Source organism: Sinohyriopsis cumingii, unplaced genomic scaffold (assembly GCF_028554795.1).
Source record: "Sinohyriopsis cumingii isolate HCF-2022 unplaced genomic scaffold, ASM2855479v2 utg001710l, whole genome shotgun sequence".
Taxonomy (NCBI): Eukaryota; Metazoa; Mollusca; class Bivalvia; order Unionida; family Unionidae; genus Sinohyriopsis; species Sinohyriopsis cumingii.
The window spans coordinates 78,770-99,760 of record NW_028316037.1 but is presented as its reverse complement, the minus strand read 5'-3'; the positions used below and the strand labels follow the sequence as shown (position 1 = coordinate 99,760).

Here is a 20,991-nt window from a genome sequence, read left to right as displayed (position 1 = left end):
GCATCCACACAACTGTGTTAATATCTACAGTACATTCATGTGCAGCATCCACACAACTGTGTTAAAATCTACAGTACATTCCTGTGCAGCATCCACACAACTGTATTAATATCTACAGTACATGCCTGTGCAGCATCCACACAACTATGTTAATATCTACATTACATTCCTGTGCAGCATCCACACAAATGTGTTACAATCCACAGCACATTACTGTGCAGCATCCGCACAAGTGTGTTAAAATCTACAGTACATTCCTGTGCAGTATCCACACAAGTGTTAAAATCTGCAGTACATTCCTGTGCAGCATCCTCACAAGTGTGTTAAAATGTACAGTACATTCCTGTGCAGCAGCCACACAACTATGTTAAAATCTACAGTACATTCCTGTGCAGCATCCACACAATTACGTTAAAATCTACAGTATGCTCCTGAATAAAACCCAAGGAACTGTCTTAAAATCAACCCAAATGTTGCAAGACCCATAGTTAAATATTGCACAATGCTCCCATTTCACTAAAAATCTATATATATAAATTTCTTGATGGAAATTTTTAAATATCTTTATCACTGCTTGATTGGCAACAAGGAATTCTGTTGAAAGAATCGAGTAAGCAGAAAGGATTAGCATACAGTAATAGTGGGGTTATATAGAAAAGAGGCTTTATAAACTTTGAAATTTGTTTGATTTCTGTTCAATAGAAACATACAGAAACAATTTTAATTACAGAGATATTGTTCATCCTTTGCACCATCCCTACCTTTGAAAAAAACATCCCAACATTGTCAGGCATATGAAGATAAATATGAAATCTCACATTGTTTCAAAATTGAGAAATTTGGTGAAACTGGGGCTTGCAGATCTGGGTCTATGCAATCTACTATATTGATAATATCAAGAAAATAGTGTATACCCTAAATTGCAGGTGCATCATGGGTAGGCATATATGCAAGGCTTGAAATTAGCGCTAGTTCGCTAGCCCAAGGCTAGTAGATTTCCTGTTGGACTAGTAACTTTCATAATGTTAATATACCGATGGGCTAGTAAATTTCAGTTGTCAACAGTCAGCGTTTGTTTATGCCATTCCCAAATAAAGACTTTACTTCAACAGATGTAATGTAGACTCAAAGCAGTAACCATTGTAAACACAGTCATAAAATATTAGGATGAGAAGATGAAGTCAATTTCTGCCTCGGAAAGGTGCGTTTCTATAAGAAGAAACCATCCGATTTTTTGCATTTTGCTTAACAGCGCCAATTATGGTCCCGTCATTAACAATGGAAATTTGGTAATTGATCCTAATTAATCTTATAACGAATTAAATGAAAAATGACGTGGTATCACACTTTACTCACTCGACCACAGTAACAAAATACAAAGCGGTATACCACACAAAAGAACACGACAAAAACTATTCAACGAAATGAGTTTTCATGTATGTTTAAGGTTTTTTTTTTTGGCTCATTAGCCAAACTCACCAACAGTCACAAACGGGAAACTGCATACTGACACATCCTTTTCATACAACTACTTTTTATATGATGAAAAGAATAGTTATTGTATTTGTTCCCTTACAAGAATAAACAAATAATTGAATACACGTGGAGATATCCATGCAGAATGCCGTACATTTGTTGCAAATTAAAATCTCTGAGCATTGGCATCTAAGATTTGAAAAATTTCTGCCTTATTATTAATTTCAACAATACATTGAGGTTTGATTAATTAGGAACAATTACCAAACTTAAGCTATTAAAGACGAGACCGTAATTGGAGCGTTGAAAATACATATAAAGTTTCAGGAGCCAGGCCACAATCGTCTTGTATTATTCATACGTGGTCTCTTCCCCAAAATGAAAAGTAACATTTTACGTTTTTTTCTTACTTTTTTAAGATTATTTTTTTGCACAATTAAAATACATCTATTTGTAATTTCAGGAGCCATGCAACAAACAACGTTCTATCCGAATTTGTGTTATAACGGAGTGCACTATAGTGGGGTCACACTGTATCTTACATGTATGCCTGCATAAACATTGTGTATTACAACACTGCTTTTTGTATGTGGATGTGGATATATTAGTGTCATTGTTAATTCACAACAAAACAAAATTTTCTGTTTTCAAAAACTAGGAACATTTATTTCATGACAACTTCAACATCAAAACTCGATTTCTTAAAATTGTTTTAGTAAAATATTTATGATGCAAATTCATTGCAAGTAATAGCGAAATTTCTGTTCGCCTTTGAGCAAACTGCTGAGTACTAATTTAGGCAATTTAAGTTCGTTACAAACTTTGGAGCTCATTTGTCCATAATGACACGTGCCTGTACAACAAAGCTTTTCATGCACCGAGGACTCCTTTCGCATTTTGCTGCTCATGATAACATTGCCAAAAAAGTAGGAAAATACACTGATCAATGTTACCCGCATACTAATATTTGAAACCGTATTCAACTGGTCAATTGAAATGAGTTGATCTGGCACACCTATAAAAGGCAATGATTTTCATGATTTCTAACTTTTTTAAAAATAATTCCACTTTCTTTATTTGTTTTGATACAAAAGAATGCAATGAACACAATAATACAAAGCAGGTCGACTTTTAGCTGATTTTAACATTACAACATGCACTGTCAGCACTTAATTAGGATCTCAGAAATGCTTGCAGGCATAGCTGTTAAGTTTGATTGACATTCATGTTTAAATACAAGAGGAAACATCATACTTATGATTATGCTCAAACCAAGTTAACTAAACTCTACACTACAAATTTCACATAACAAAACATAATTAATTGGCAAAGTGCTTCAACCAGTAGTCTTACATAAATTTCCTGTATTGAACATTGTTATTTATAGTGTACTCATTACTCTTTTTAAAAGGAAAATTAAACCCAACATAAAACTTCTTATTAAAAGTTGTGAATGATGTTGGTTCAAATACCTGTGCACTTACCACCATTTTTACTGATAAAAGGAACAATATATCAAACTTTCATTTACCAGTTTTGATTGGTATTTTCTACACCTCTGACAAGTGCAGCCAATAATTTTGCTATTTTCTAGGAAATAAAATGGGATCTATGCCGTACCCCGTTATTAGCAGGTTCACAAGTTATGCAGGTGTGAGTTATCAATTTGAGAGATGTACTGATCTTTTTGTGCAAGCCAATGTAATGAAAGGTCATCAGAATTCTGAAAAAGGCAACACACATTTTTCAATGAAATCTTTGTTTAGATATCAATCAATCTGATGCCCTCTTTTCACAACATAGAATTTCAATATAGGTAATATTTTAAAATTAAACTGAACTGAGAATTATTACCAGAGTTTGTGGTTTCTTGTTGCTATGCATGTCAGAAAAGTCCAAGTTTGTTGCTGGAGGGGGAACAATTCCAGGATCTGACAAAACTGCCCTCAGGTGAGAAGCCGTCATCAGAAATACAATTGTGTTGAACACCAGCACATTAAATGCACCCCAAAGACTGCAAATAAAAATATACAAATTCAACACATAATAGCAGATGATTAATAGTTTCTGAGAATTATAGCTCATTCTGTTTCTGACAGGATAATACAATTTTGTTTAAGAGTCGCAGACAGTGACTAACAAAACTTAAGCACTAAGAGACAGTTTTTAAAACATAGCCTAATTCATTCAAATTCTTTAAAAAGTATATGTAAAGGAAAATGGTGACGCTCAAGATGGAGTGACCAACCATGCCGTGGACGCCATCAACTACCAGTGGAATTCCTGAACCTAACATTTGCAAACAGAGAGAATACTATCTGGATCTTAAAAAAACACAAAATAACTGTAATTAACTGTTTTTGCGATCTAGTATTTGTTTTGTATTTTACTCTACTGAAAAGTTACTATGTTGTAATTAATATATTAAAAGATATAGTTAAAAAATATATTTTCTATCCTTATCAACATGAATTTCATTACTCACTGGTGTTTGAATTTTATTGTTACATGTGTACATACAGGATCATCATCTACTTTTGTTAAACATGGATTTCAAGTGTATTAAATACATCTCGGACTATAATTATGGTTGTGAGTGATGACTGCACCTGAGTATATGTAACTATTATGTTCAGATATAGTTATCTCAACATAAACATAAAAAGAATTTGATGTTGATGATTTATTATAGCATATATGGTCCTATCTCAAGCAGTGTACACTGACATAAAAGTCCAGATTGGAAGTGGTTTGACTGAAAAGAGTCATCTATCCCACCAAAAAACTTATGGTGTTGCAGGACAAATATTGGCAGCTGTAATTAAACCATTTCTGGCAGGTTTCACACCAATGTGATATTCTGGCTATTTTGGGATGAGGCATTGTGAGAAGTTTGTGACAGAACAGTATTCATGAGAAAGTCAGAGTTTTTGGCAGAAACCAATTTTGCCACATGATAAATACATAATTAATTAATTGCTATCCAAACAAACTGAATAAATAACAAATGAAATATTTAAAACTTAACTGACAAGACAGGCACATAAACAGACAATATGGTATATGAAACTCAAAATTATCTGACGTACTTCCACCATTCAATGTAGTGAGTTACAAAACTAAAAATTAAGGTTGCAATGAAAATATTTTCACTAATTACTGAAAAAACGTTGGATGTGAAAATCTTCAAATATTCAGTATGAAGGAAATAAAGTTATATTAAAATACTGTATCCTTCCATTTTAGTTTTACATGTACAATATAGCATGTCCAGTCCATTTTTAATTGTAAATCAGATATGTCAATAGCAGAATGTGTAGGCTTAAAATGCTTACAGAAAGCATGATTGAAAACTTTTCAATGTATAAATATACTGTGTGTGTGTGATTTGGATTTTTAATGTAGCTTTAACAATTTTCAGTCATATGGCTATGATGTCTGCAGTGTGGCAGTTTATAGTGATGTCTAGCACTGGGCATCATGCCACAAACATGCAGTGTGATGTTCTATCCAGTCACATTATCCGGGCACCAGCCCATTCCAGTCCAACACTAACCTCCTAATGCTGAGTGCCAAATGAGGTAGCTGTTATTACCATTTTTACAAGTCTTTGGTATGACCACCTACCAGAGCGGTATATATATATATATATATATATATATATATATATATATATATATATATATATATATATATATATATATATATATATATATATATATATATATATATCTTAGAGTATATTTGGGTGTATCTGAGTAAAAGATGTGCCATTATAAGTGCAACAAATCTCGAATGTCACATGCAATGTCATTCAACTTATACACACCATAATGAATCTGCTGTGCTTGCATTTTTAGGATTTATTTATTTCGCGTTATATATGATGCTTTCTGTCTTTTCAAATACAGGTGTTATGTGGCAAAATATGCAATCGTTACAAAAGGGAGACAAGTCGCACATAAATAATGCAAACAGATACACATATGCATGCGACAGTGCTGGGAGTATACTGATGACACTGAGGAACCACTGGCATGGCAGTGTACTATACAACATATTATGTCAGTGTACTAGACTACGTATTCACTGTATTTCTACAAGGCAAAAGCAAACAGATCCATGTAATATTTTTTCATGGGGTGGGTGGACTGAGAGGTTCGTTCTTATTCGCTACATATTTTATATGTATGAAAACAACTGATTTATTATGAAATTATTTGATGACATTACGTGTCTGACATGGTCGGAATAACAAGATGAACGACGATAACATAATCTGCATAAAATATAGCACATTATGTCACTATCATGCAGGTTATCCCGCACGGATCGGTCTGGAAAACCACCATCTTGGTCGTCTAGAGGTCGTAATCAAAAGAAAGCTTGAAAAGTCACCATCATCCAATTTAAGCGTTTTAATAACAGCGAAACGAAACCTGGATTGGTTTCTCGTTTCTTTTCTCTTTACAGCTAGTGAAATCATGTGAAGAATTTTATCAGATAAAACTAAATATAAATATTACAACTAGCAAATCATATATGCGGTCAAACAGGCTTCGACTATACTTCAAGGCTTATCAGTTTGTTTATTCTTTCATACAAAACAAGCAATATTGTAATGAAATTAGGTACTGGGTGAGTGTTATGCTTTAATGATGGGGACAGCTGTTTTCCAGTTTGAACAGTTGGAGCTGTCTATCTAAACGGGACTGTCTGGCTGAGAGCAGTGATCCTAGTGTAAGAGAGAACCCTCACCCGTTTTTATGTGTCAAACATTGGGTTTAAATGAGACTGAATTATGAACTGGGAAAGTAGCTTTTAATGAGATTCACAGACTTGCGAGGGGGCAGGGGATTTTGTAACTTTTAGTGTAAAGGGATTTTAACTGGATAGCTGTATAACAGAGAAATATGTATTTGCTTGTGTAATTGTGTAATGCAACACAAAATTAAAGGAGTGTATATATTGTAAATTGTAAATAAGAATGTAAATATAATTTTGTTATGGATTTATTTCTGAACTCATCACGTTTCAGTATTAAGAGCTCGTGCGTTACCAAAGTGACTAAAAGTAAAGCATTGACTCAGGTTACATAAGGTCAAAATAAAGTAGATCAAATCTCATGGAATCGGCCAGCAATAAGCAACGTTACATACATTTCACATAGACTGTATTACCTCTTAGTCTTAAGTATTACTGGTGTAGGACCCTCTATGTATGAACAGTTCTGCGTTTGAAGCCTGAACATTTAATACTTGCAAGATAATGTCTGGTATTCACTCTTTTTATTTAAAATGAAATGTTACAAAAGTTGTAAAACTTCTTTTAGCCCAAGAATCCACCAATGTTTAGGTGACGTATATAGTTTGTTATTAGGTAGTAAAAATAGAAGATAAGACGTCTCTTTTGTAACTCCCTTTATATATATATGTATTTATATCTATAGATACGACGTCTGTTTTCTAGTCCCCTTTATATATATATATATATATATATATATATATATATATATATATATATATATATATATATATATATATATATATATATATATATATATATATATATATATATACATACATACATACATATATATATATATATATATATATATATATATATATATATATATATATACGCGCGCGCGGGCGATGTACATGCATTTTAAGGATTAAAATACAGAGTTCGCATATGCATAAGTACATACAAATACTGAATACTTCTCTCGTTGTTTAAAAAGGTATGCTAGACATTTAAAAGTAATTTATTCGAACTATCACTAATCTGATAATTAAATCGAACATCACAGAGATTTAATGATGCGATTCTTACTTTTGGAAACGTATTGGAACTGGTTGCAGCATGTTATTTAACTTGCTTCCAGAATTCAAAACTTCGAAATATTTGCAAGCGTGTCTGCACTACCTGACAAACCCAGTGCTCCAGATAATAATAATAATAATAATAAACTGATGCTGGTACTTCATCATTTAAGTGATCCCTTTCCAAAAATCACAGATCGTTCAATTCGTCTTACAAAAAATAAACTGCGTAATAAGAACGAAACTGAGCAAACGAATGAGTGAAAAGAAATGTAAATGAACCATAACGAATAAGGGAGATAACAGTCAGTAATATTAATTAAAAATATTACTGAGTTAATATGCAGGTGCTTCTGAAATAAAGGAATTGAAAGCTTATTATACATTCTCGTATACTTTTAGTTCTGTCTTTAAGTGCTTTATGTTTACATTCATGCATTTATGTTTCCAGTGCTAAGCAATTCATTCGTGCCTTTTGGCAATAGCTCTGTTAGCAATTTTTATTTGATATTCGACATAAACTAGTATGTGACTAAGTTACTGTAGGACAAATACCACCAACGTGTGCAGAGGTTCTGTTATACTATGATCCAAACTTACGTTGCTGTTTATTTAACTGATTCAAAAGTGTCATTGATAAAATTAGTTTAGGACAATTACCGCCAGCTCCACAACAATGGCGTAATCAGTGATTACTTATATTCCTCTGCGAAGCTTGTAGTAGTCTCCAATAAAGTTCATAAAACAAAAAATCATAATAAAACGATGTAAATGCTGCCCTTTTTAACAATTTTATTAGTTTGCAATTTTATGATTTTTACAAGTTATCTTTTGAAGTTTTGAGCAAAAATAAATATTTACTTAAAATAGACACGTATATAGAAGTGTGCGTACAGACGCATAAACTATACAGACGCATACGTAGTGACAATGCATATAAGTTATAGGACAATGAAAGGCGCATTCTAGCATATTATGTGAAAAGCCAAGGTACTATAGTGAGTTAAGAAAAAATAAGAAATTAATTTCGTCTTTGTATCTTTTAAATACATCATAGTTCTTAAACTCAGCTTCAGAAATTGTTATCACTGTCCAGTCATACTAGTCAGGGTTTAATTGAGTGGAAATAACAGGCTTTGAGTGACACCTGTGTACCAGGTAGTATGATCACACTTACAAGCATATTTAATGCATACGAAATGACACCCATTAGCCACTATAGCAAAGGCTTCGTATAAGATACGTTCCAATTATCTGATTCCTAAACTGATTCACATGTTTGATGAACAGTTAGTGCTGTGGGTAACCTATAACAAGATTCAGTGTAAGGTTTAACATTTAATAAACCTGTCTATTCTACTGGTCACGATGAGCTTTATATATGCTTCGCGAATCCCCAACTGAATTCCTATGAAACGTCCTGCAGGATTTTATTTTAATTCTCAACATCCTATCCAAACGATTTCAGGTATTCTCAACAATCAGTTTGGAAAAAGCACAGGAGAAAACCTCTCAAGGTTTACTGGCCACGTACCATAAAATTGATCACAGTCTTAAAATGTACTTTTTTCCGATGGCAAAATACTATCAGATTTTCTCCCATTTTGTTTGTTATTCTAAGTGGAACAAGACATTCTCAACAACGATTTGTCCTATGCACCGAGGTGTCGCTTGATAATGAAAACATGGTTTAGCAAATATTACTTTCTCTTTACATCAAGGAATGGACAAGGCTGTAAGAGACGACGAAGAATTTTCAGACCTCATAGACATGCTTAACAAAAAATAAAAGTTAAGGAGAAGAATAACTGGCAGAGAATTTGATGTTTTGATTAATAACTAATTGTGTGTTGGATTGCAGATGAAAAATTGAACGTTCCCATTCCTATTTGTACCCATAAACTTTCGACTATTTTGACCCCTGACATTTTTATCGTTACCATTTCATTTTGTTCCAATAAATACTTTTGTCCCAATAATATCATTCCATGTCATACCTAAGGATAATTTTAACATAGGATTACCTGCAATTCCAGTAAGTCCCTCAACAGCCACGTAAATCTATTGTTATCAGAAGACTGACTATTTTCTATCATATAGCTGACATTTATTAAACAGATTACAAATACAAAAATGTTATCGCTGAAACCTATTTGGACAGTTTAGTTAAACACATTAGGCCATGCTCCAAGGATTGACGAAAAGCATTAAGGATGTGGTGGATTTGATATGAAAACTGATTTGCATCTCCACAACTGACCGCTCAGCTATGTAAGAAACGTATTTTATAATCAACTAAATTATCTGATTAGGTTTTTCTGATTTTGCATTTCCCAATACGTCACAGTACAACAATAATTACAAAGTACTGCTAAGTTTCACATTCATTTTTATTTATTACAGTTTTTTGTTTTTTAGTTTTAGTTCATATTTGGTCACTACCATTATTTTTCTGTGCTTAATATCACACTCCTCGAGCTAACTAATTGATTCAACCGAATTCATCGTATCATTATTTTTTATATTGTGTATATAATCAATAAATACATATTTGATCCAAACAATTAGCATTAGGATCTATTGCCATCAGGATAATGTCAGTACTGTATAATATATATATATATATATATATATATATATATATATATATATATATATATATATATATATATATATATATATATATATATATATATATATATATATATATATAATACAAATCATATGGCGAATAACAATCCTTTCAAGTGCATAAGATTCAGCAAGGGAAAGCGCTCAGGCTAGCTAGATACTAGTTTCGCACTGTTCGTTGTCAGTTTATTGCATATATATGATTACTAGTTGACTTACATAAAATGATACAGGTAAAGTTTGAATAAAAATCACACCTGATAAAGAAGTTTTTGTGGAATTGGGCAAAACGAACTAAAAAACAAATTGGTAAAATAACAGTCACGAAAACTCCAGTGATAACAACATTAAACCATTCCCTCATCTCCCTCCCATCCCTCCACAACATTTTATTAGCGAATGAAAGGAAATATTCTTCACATTTATATGGAAGTCAAAGGTGGATAGAATCAAAAGCTATATTTTCGAGAATCTACAAAGGAGGTTTAGTAATGAAATATATTTAACATTTATATTACCTCTAAACATAACTTGGATTCGTAGACTTCTTACGATAAAAACCAAATTTGTTCACTTGTTTGAATATGAAATATGCCAAATCAAAATATTTCCATATTAGGAGATGTATCTCTACAGATCATTGATAAAAGGCATGTTTTGGTGTGATGTTTATTGGCTTGGAATCTATTATTACAAATAAATATATCTATACAGATGTAGGTCTTACGACCACGAGCGTATGGATAAACATACTAATAAGAGTTAACAAAGTCCCCATCATGTACAAAAATGGATTACCCATCATGCACAAGAAATTGATTACCCATTATGTACAAGAAATGGATTAAACATAATGATATTTACATTAGCGACGTGCTCACTAGCCAGGAAAGTTCTCTTGAATTTGAAAGCTTTAAAGAAAAGTACATCCATAAAAATTGTCTTGTCTTCCATGATCATTATCTAGAAAACCTAAACCTAAAACTGAACATAGTCACGAATGCCAGACCTTTAATCCCTTACCAATGTGTATGTGTGTATGTAAGTATGTATGTATGTATGTATCTATGTATGTATGCTTGCATGTATGTGTATGTATGTATGTATGTATGTATGTATGTTTGACCGCTCCGGTGGCCTAGTGGTTAGAGCGTCCGCCTCGGGTGCGGGAGGTCGTGAGTTCGATCCTTGGTCGAGGCATACCAGACACGTACAAAAATGATACTAACAGCTACCTCGCTTGGCGCTCATCATTAAGAGGTTAGTGTTAGGACTGGTCAGCCTGGTGTCAGGATAATGTGAATGGGTGGGTCATCATGGTACCTGTCACTATAAACTGTCATACTGCAGACATCGTAGCGATATGACCAGAAAATTGTTAAAGCAACGTTAAAAATCCAAAACACACACACACACACGTATGTATGTATGTATGTATGTATGTATGTATGTCTCTATCTATCTATCTATCTATCTATCTATCTATCTATCTATCTATATATATATATATATATATATATATATATATATATATATATATATATATATATATATATATATATATATATATATATATATGCCCATGCACACACATTGTAAATGGGTCGAACCTACTTTTAGTACATATGTAGGACGTGTCCTCCTATGTTTTGATATCACTTAGTAGAGCTGATATGACAGAAGATCAATTTTTAACAGTTACAAGAGATGGACTATTTTAGCTTAAAATCCTGAGTATAATTGTATAATTAATTTTTTAACAAAATGTACAGGGACTTTATATTGACAACCAATCAACCCCTACACAGACGAAATGAAATGAAACATAAATAATTTAATTAAGATAATTACTAAACCATACAACAAGAATACCCAGTATTTTCACTTAAAATTTCTTTCAGAGTTTTCTGTCCATTCGGATTGTGTTTTATTTAAAAATAATATGAAGACAGCACAAACAACAGCAACAAAAATAGCCATGAATAAACGAACAGCACCAACAAACAATACATCAACAGCAACAGCAAGGAGGGAGAAAAAACCCCGACGTGGATGCAGTTTGATTTATCTATGATGAGAATAAATCGCATTCGATGCCAATAAATATTAACTACATACAAAATAACAAAACAACTCTTTAACATGAAGCAAGAAATGTGAACTATGAATAAAATTAATTATTTAATTAAGACGTGTAATAATCATTCATGAATGGGAAACTGATTTTGTAGACCCCAGCCAGTTATGTTAATTAGACTGCCTCCAGCTCTAATGTGGCAAATGTCAGTAACACTCTTAAGATACCATCCGTAATTTTCTTTTTTGGTGGTGGTGGTGGTGGTGGTGGACATGCTTATCTAAATGGACAGAACTGAATAAATTAGAAACTGAGTCTAACTCTGACATGACAGTAAATATAATGGCTTAAGTAAAACTTTATGTCAAGATGGTGTGTAGAGGTGAGGAGGAGAATGAGAAGGATAAATAGGGAGAATGCAAAAAGTATCACGTTCAATACTAATACTCGTCTCACGAATGAATAATAGTGTACACTCACCTCTACACTCCACACTTCCTGATACATTGTTGGAGAGCTATTGTGTAAGTTAGATAATTGTTCCCCATACCCATTTTTACGGTTTCTTAAGCGTGACTCTTATGTACTGTGAATGTATTGTTCTGACGGTCATATCTGTATATGTCCATCAGTTGTTTTATCATTGTGGAGTTTTCTGAATGTAACGTATTTATTTATGTACTTTCAATTTTCTTCTCGACTATTCCTATGACAATTCACCCCACCCGGTTCATGCGGACTAAGGGATGCAGAATATACCATAAGTTCTGTCTTGCATGTTGTAAGAAGCTTTGCACAGGCTCACTATTTAAAAAAAATATCATACACCAATAAATGATAGTTACCGCATTTCCAAATATGCGACTACTTGCTGAGATGAATCACTCTTTAAATTTTTAAATTAGGGTGATCTTTACTTATGCATGTTAGATGATCTACTAATAAATGTAATATGAAATCTGGTACATTTAGCAAGCAAGTCTAAAGGAACAGGAAAGTAGCGCAGACTGAATATTTTCGCAAGTGGCAATGCTTCACGGAGGTACAACAACTTGAGCAAAACCAAAGTACAAAATGATGTGAAATGTTTTACTCAACAAAAATAATAATAAAAGGAGAACGAAACGTTAGTGTGGTGGTTACATTTATATCAGTTACTTTTCTAGATAGTATTATAGATATATCCGAATTAGAACCAGCTCACCATAGGTTAAGTTTCTTTCCAAAAGGTTTGAAAACAAATTAAAGATTTTTTTTATTTAAAAAGTAACAAAAAAGACAAATAAACTAAAATAAAGTATTTATTTGCTGCCCCTTTGTTTCAAAGAGTCTTACAAATGTTTTGCGCAGTTTAAAAATATTTGCTGGAAAAAGGTATTTAAATGAAGCACATTAAAAACTGAATGGTGACAAGGGCAGTACACTTAGGAATTGTCATCTATAATAACCGAGAAACGCCTCGTTGCATATAGAAGGTCGCTAAATGAAATGATCAAATTAACACTCCGTGATCAAATTAGTAAGCTCCATGGTTAGGACAAGTTTAACATTTCGGTGTAAAATACACACGCCAAAGCCCTCTTTGATCCAGCCAGGTCTGCGTAACTGTACATTTCAGGTAAATTCTTACATGAACAGCCACTGTTGTTAAAACGATCGAAATGCCTCTAGAAACTGAAAATAAGATAAGCCATGCAGATTCTCAATTTCACAGTCAGGCTCCCCCTCCCCCCCCCCAAGTCCTTGGTTCGGAAGCAGAAGACAAGAAATAAAATAAAAAGATTGATGGTTGCTTTTGAACGGCGCAAAACCACATGGAATGCTGTTTAGCATTGAGGCAATTGGAGTAAAGTCTTTGCCTCGAGGGACAAAATCGCAGTCTGTCAGACTGATCTGGATGGGGTTCGAGTATGGATCCCCATGAATATGACGTCGGCAATGTTAATCACTGAGCCACTTTGCTCCAACACAGCGAGTTATCAAACGGATATCAAATTTACAATCATCAGTTTAATATTTATGGATAATATTACATTTGTAGTTAACGTCGAATATAATTATGATAAATCGTTTAATACAAACATTTCGAATTAAATTGAGATATTAACACTTCTGACACAAAATAACTCGCAAGGCACGCATTAGTACGTCAGCCTGTATACTCCACACTTTCGGTTTCGTGTAAAAGGCAGTATTGTTCTCGAACGTTTTCGCTTCCTGTCTGTAATGGTTTCAGCATCGGGGTTTAGGTGACACGTTGAATGCATTGCTTTTGGGGTCATTGTTTTGTTATCGTGTTTCACAATAGTTTACTCACCGAATACTGAATCAACTGGGTTTTCACTATTGCTATGCTACTATTGTTTGCAGCAGAGATATTATGATTTGATCTTTCCCGTCCGCCAATCTTCATATCCGTTCGTACACCTGTTTGGAGATGTTCAACTTAACAATTTCACTAAAGCTACATGATTTAGATAAGTTAAATTTGGAATACATGTTTGTATGCATATGTTGATGACCTAATTAAGTTTTCATGCCCTTACAGAAAAATTGGATTTTTAACAAATAAATTGCGGTATTGTAGGGGTCTAAGAGTTCGGCTTCAGGATCTTTCCTTTATATGACTCTTAATCGGCATTCCTCATTGTGTAATGATCACCGACGGCTTCCCAAAGAGAATACTATTTCGAAAAATATTCAGTTCTTATTACAAATTAATTATTTGGTTAAATGGATAATTTCTTTGTTGAGTAGAGTATATAAAAGGAAATCTAGATAACATAAACTTTAAATGCAGGTGAATACTTGACCAATGTATATTAACTATTGACTGTACTTTAGAATATAAGGCATAGTTATGTTAACTTGTGACAATCAAAGAGTTTATAAATTATGGTACCAATGAAATAAGAACAACAAGTTGACTACACATATGTAGTAAATATTATAATTTTATTTTTAAATGCATTTATTTATTTAGGGAAAAACATCATTAATGAAAACAATTTCCTACTTATCTTAAATCTGTAAAAAATGGCAAATACAGATCAAAATCACATGGTCTGCATGATTAATCGCAAAAAGTATCCTACTTATCTTCAGTATGTAACCATGGCAGATACAGACCGAAATCACATAGTATGCATGATTATTCACAGAAAATCACATACTTATTTTCCGTATGTAACCATGGCAAAAACGGACCGAAATCACATGGTTTTTATGATTAAGCACAGAAAATCCCTTACTTAGTTTCCTTATGTAACCATGGCAAATACAGACCGAAATCACATGGTCTTCATGAGCTTGATAAAGGGATTACGAAATGTCATTTTAAGGAGACAGAAGACACATTCTTAATAGTATCGTGTGTAGTCAACAGTTTCAGTATGCTACTTACTCCATTTACGTTATCTAATCAATACACAGTATGCAGAGCAAGGTGAAATACACGTTACGGTTTGCAACTTTATTTCTGGTTCAATGTACTTGTTTTATTGTTAAATTGCTTTTTGGTTTTTAAATAATGTGTGTGTGTGTATGTTTGTGTGTGTGTGTGTGTGTGTGATCTTTTTGAAAGAAGAAGATCCATAGAACAAGATACGACTGAATTAATTTTTTGATTTGATGAAGCATAGTCTGGTTTCTTATTTCTGTCACTCCTCAGTACTTAAATGGTAAGTGATCAAGGTATCAGACTTAACGATATGCACCTATGCAATGTTAAGTGAGATATTGACCTTTGCGCTCAACTTCTTGATCACCACTCTCTCGTTTTTATTAAATCCCCGATGTACTATCCCCTGAATGAAATAAAACAACAAAAGCTTATCGTTTCTTCCTCACACTTCCTATTTATCATTCAACATGTCCTATGCTAATATTTCGAAATGGTGTCTTTAACACACAAAGCGATCTTTTCCTGTACGTTGGTAATATCTCGACATCTTAATATTCGGTTTCGTTAAATTGGAACGAAGGCAAAGTTAATATTCCATCATAATCTTTTGCTTTAGACAGTGATCCGACAATATTCAAGTAAACTTCAATTCCTGCTTCAGATTTTGACTAGCTTATTGCCTGCTGAAAATTTTCGAGCTACGTCTGAGTGCAAAATCATGGATATCGTAGCTAAATTATGCATTTTTCTCATGTTGTGTGGAGCAGGTCATTCAAAAGGTAAGTAGACTAAATAATCTAATACAATATAGTTTACAAATGTTTTTAAATGTATAACATAACATAAGACTAAGTGTTGAATTTAACTTTAAACGTAGATATTTAAAGCGAGAAAGCTAAATCACGATATGCAGTTTGGTAGGTTGGTAATTTTACGGCAAAGCCAAGACGCCATCATAAAATGAGCGCAAATTACCTTGGTTATATAATTAATATAAATATATAGAATTAAGTTTTAAAAAGGATACAATGAATTTAAAAGGAGTTTAAAAACATCTAGACTTAAACTTTAAAAACAGACTGGCAGATAATAAAAGATAATCATATCAAACAAAACAGAATAATGTTGTAGGCTCATAACATTTCATGGATGGATGAATGGAAGGATGGATGGAAGGTGGATGGATGGATGGACATAACTATTTACGTATACTCTTGCATTTAAGATTTAGATCACTTTAAATTTTCAATAAACTGAGCCATATTACTATTATCCCATATTTATTGATATTTCAAACATTTAATTATTCAGATTTAAAACCGGATCTGTATACTCAAGGAGACACTGCAACTTTACATATTGATCAGCTTGGAATGACTGGAAACAAGATTTTGGAAATAAATTTTTCCGGTTACGCCAGTAAGCTACATGTCACGAATGTGATGCTGTACGACACAACCAAGAAACATCATAACTACATATCTATTAACAGAAATTACACTAGCCGAATTAAAAACGTCAAAAGGAGCCACAATAGTCTCAGTTTTCTGCTATTAAATGTAACTTTCATGGACAGCGGAAATTACACAATGTCCGAAGATTCTTTCGAAAATGGGAAAACAAGCATTCTTGTCGCACGTAAGTTTTCTTAAATATATTGACTGCATTGCATGAGTATACATAATGATAATAGAACCACTAATTTTATTAAGACCCATTCCCCTGCACTCGAAAATCCATCTCCATTGGTCCCATGTTTCCTCTAAGGGTATACATTTGTACACATATCATTCCACCTACAATGATTAGCAAGGGTATGCGCTATGCGGATGCTGGAACCCACTCTCAGCTGGGTCGACTGAATCCAGCAACGTTAACCTTCTGGCGAATACTAGTACTCGTTTACAGCTGGGACAACTGAAGCGAACTCTGTTAACCACCCAGCGGAGTTTGGTACCCATGTATAGCAGGGTCAACTGAATTCCAAAAGGCTCCCTTCTGTAGCTGTAATAGTAGCTATTTACAGCTGGAATAACTGAATACAGCAATATTAATCACACACGAGATACTGGTGCCTGTATATAACTGGAACGACTATTCGGCGTGGTTAATTGCTCAGCTCAGAAAGATGTTGTTGCTGTTGTGGGGTTTAACGCCATTTTCCAGCACACGATAGGCTATGCATGGCGGCCAGTGTTAATGGTGGAGGAAGAACCCAGGAAAACCCCGGGAAGAACCACCGACCCACGAGAAGCTACTGACAAGCTTTCTCACATACCCACATTAGCCGAATCCTAGACTCGAACCCACGCAGACAGAGGTGAGATGACAGTGATCCGTAACGAAGAGCGCTTTAAACCACTCGGTCACTCGGGGCCCCCTCAGAAAGATTTATAGCAGTACCATATATTAGACTATATTACCTCAACCCCTAGGTCATGACCCAAATCAGTGTCGCGAGGACGTTCTGGAGAGTGGCCAGAAATTTCGCGTTAGTTTGGCAAAACTTATTAAAATGTGGAAACAGGATCGTTTGGCTCAGAAAATCTATGTTTTAGGGTTGCGGAAAAAAAAAAAAAAAAAAAAAAGGTTGGCAACCACTGGATTAGGCTGTATTCCACGATCATCAATCCGGATTGTGCCGTATCCACCACCAGGTCACAAATCCTCTGCATGTATGAAGAATATAATGCATATGGTAATTCGTTAGATCAGTGATGCGGGAGATAGCTAATATTCATAAAAGTAAATAAACAGTGGACAGATTTTAAACCGAACTCAATTTCTTTTTCGCGCTTACATAAATTACACTTAAAACAAGATTTCTACTTATGACAACATTTAATGTTTTTCTTTCTTTTCTAGGTTATAAATTGACTGGACAAGACAAGGCACCGATGGTCCTTCCGTTCACGTATACTAATTTCAACACATCTACAATTCAAATCGAAATGTATATCCCCAGCATTAACTTTCCTGTTTTAATGTATGATGTGAAGAAGGAGAATTGTACAAACTTTGGACAGTTCTATATGGCTCGAATACAAAACTGTTTGTTGAGTGGAAACCGTTTCTCTTTCACTTTTCGAGACGTATCTTGGTTAGACAAGGGTATTTACGCTGCCTGGGATGACAAGGGTTTCATTTTAGATACGATTATGGTCGACTTTGAAGGTAATTATTGAGGCTACGTTGCTTTTCTATCCGATATTTAAATTTGTGAAGTTGTTCATGTTCTATTTCAAATTGTTGAATCTATACCAAAAATAAATCAATAAGTTCTGAATTTATAATAACTATTTGCATACCTCAATTGGCCCGTTGACGTTAACATAATGTATTCGTGAAAGTTGTTTTGCAGTGCATAATGTGATACTGTGCAATCATTGACCACAGTGTGTTGATATAGTATTCACAGAGCCATACGAAGACAGCACATCGATTGCCATACAATATTAGTAAGATACAAACCATGCTAATATCATTTCATTTGTTCCTGTTCTCCATATTTAAATTCAGAATAATCACTTTCTTAAATATTAAATTTCCTCAGATTTATTTTTGTGGGCTTTTATGTGAAGTAATACTGAAGCTTTTTATAATTTCCTAATTCATATTTCAGATTCGTCGGAGTCGTTTTTGAGTAATGCAGAAGACGAACTCCCTTCAACACAGACTGTAACGTCTACTGGTTCCTCGACATCGTACACAATACCACCACCATCCTCTTCAGACAAATGTCAATTTAAAGCAGATATTGGGATAGATGGGGCCTTTGACCAAATGTTTAAAGTTGAGATGGTGCGTTTAAGCATCGAGCGGGAAAGGCTAAGGGCTGAATTGGAAAGGTTAAAGGTCGAAAAACAGAGACTTGCCATTGAAACCGAGAGACTTGGGCTAGAAAATGAAAGAACATAAATATTAAAATCTAAGTGCACAGATTGATAAACATATCTCTGACAAACTGATTTATTGTGAATTTTACAGACATATGGATCAGAATTTAATTATAATAACATCTTTCAGTTTCAATTGCCATATATATATATATATATATATATATATATATATATATATATATATATATATATATATATATATATATATATATATGTGTGTGTGTGTGTGTGTGTGTGTGTGTGTGTGTGTGTGTACCATTGTTCAATGTAAAGTTGTACAACACAAACGATTTGTCATACTCAATGACATAAATGCAAGTACATATTTTGAATGCATGTTAAGGATGTACAGAGGGACTAATTCCAAAATTGTAAATGTACCATTATATACGTAACGTACAGAGGGACTAATTCCAAAGTTGTAAATGTACCATTATATACGTATTTATGTCAAGTATCAAGTTAATACTTTTTGGTAACCTCTTTGATACTTTATTAGATCAGATTATGTTATTTCTTCTGCTTCTTTATGACAATAAACCATGAACGTGAGTGGTTTTTATACTTTCGACTTTTTAATTTTGTTTCACAACAAATTTTGTACATATTGATAACTTATGTTGTTTTATTTGATTATTGTGTTTGCAAAATGCAAGCGGTTTGACAATCCCTGCCTAAAGGGCATTTGGATAATGATTAAGACAGCGGTTTGGATAATGATTAGGACAGCGGTTTGGATAAAATTAGCTTGTACAGATATGTATAATATTATTCAAAGCGTTTCTTTATTTTCTTATCATATTAATGTCAATACATTGTCCGTGAATTGTATGATAACTTGTCAGCTTGTGTTGTTTTATTTAGAGATAAGAGTTTCAGCTATCATACCAGTGGCGTTAGATACATTCAGTCCGACTGGCGAATTAGCCTCATTAATATTAAGTGTGATTTGGCTTAGTTGTAAATTTCATGTTAAGTCTAAAACAATTGCTTTCTTAGAAACTCTATGCAAAGTCTTACACAATTGCTTAGAAAGTTGATGTAAAGTCATTCACAATTGCTATCTTAGTTAGAATTTTCATGTAAAGTCGTACACAATTGCTGTCTTAGAAAGTTCATGTGAAGTCTTACACGATTGCTGTCTTTGAAAGTTCATGTAAAGTTTTACACCATTGCTGTTTAAACGTTTGCTGTATATTTCGGAACCAACGTTTTCATAACATACGCAGATTCAAAACCTGTCTTAAGCTACATCTGTATCCCCCCGGTGTCAGAGATATCTATACCCGTTATTAGTGACACTACTTTAAAAAATTGAATAATCATACTAGTCTGTTTCTGTAAATTTCGAGGAACAAAATCAATACGTCATAGGACAAAGTATTTATTCAAACCTCATTTATGAAGCATTTATAACCAGCCTCCGCAATTAAAATCTTAACAGGACAGATAATCTTCTAAGTCAGCCTAAAAATGAATATGTTGTAGGCGTACGATCAAAGAAAAGTATTGATCAAGTGTCAATTCCCTTGATTTTTTTGAATTACAAAATTGCTTTAAAATGTGTACTGATGTAGCTTCGTTTTCAATTAATAATTTTGTACCATTTTGTTTTTCCTTCATTTAGCACAATTGATTTTCTCAGAAAATAACCAGATTTGAAACTAAAATCAAGTCATG

The 20,991-nt window shown here is 33.4% G+C and overlaps 1 protein-coding gene across 1 annotated transcript; it reads left to right on the top strand.

Annotated features, from left to right (window-relative positions):
• The first annotated feature begins 15,331 nt into the window (after positions 1 to 15,331).
• LOC149771703 (uncharacterized) lies at positions 15,332 to 19,863 on the top strand. The gene is made up of 5 exons (XM_089948182.1): positions 15,332 to 15,454; positions 16,029 to 16,191; positions 16,724 to 17,050; positions 18,278 to 18,586; positions 19,035 to 19,863. The coding sequence occupies exons 1-5, from the start codon at positions 15,443 to 15,445 to the stop codon at positions 19,328 to 19,330; spliced, it is 1,107 nt and encodes a 368-aa protein (XP_089804308.1). The 5' UTR covers positions 15,332 to 15,442; the 3' UTR covers positions 19,331 to 19,863.
• Positions 19,864 to 20,991: the final 1,128 nt, after the last annotated feature.

Coding starts and splice junctions, on each gene's coding strand:
- LOC149771703 (XM_089948182.1), top strand. Junction 16,192..16,723: donor TGGAGCAGGTCATTCAAAAG/GTAAGTAGACTA, acceptor TTAATTATTCAG/ATTTAAAACCGGATCTGTAT. Junction 17,051..18,277: donor AACAAGCATTCTTGTCGCAC/GTAAGTTTTCTT, acceptor TTTCTTTTCTAG/GTTATAAATTGACTGGACAA.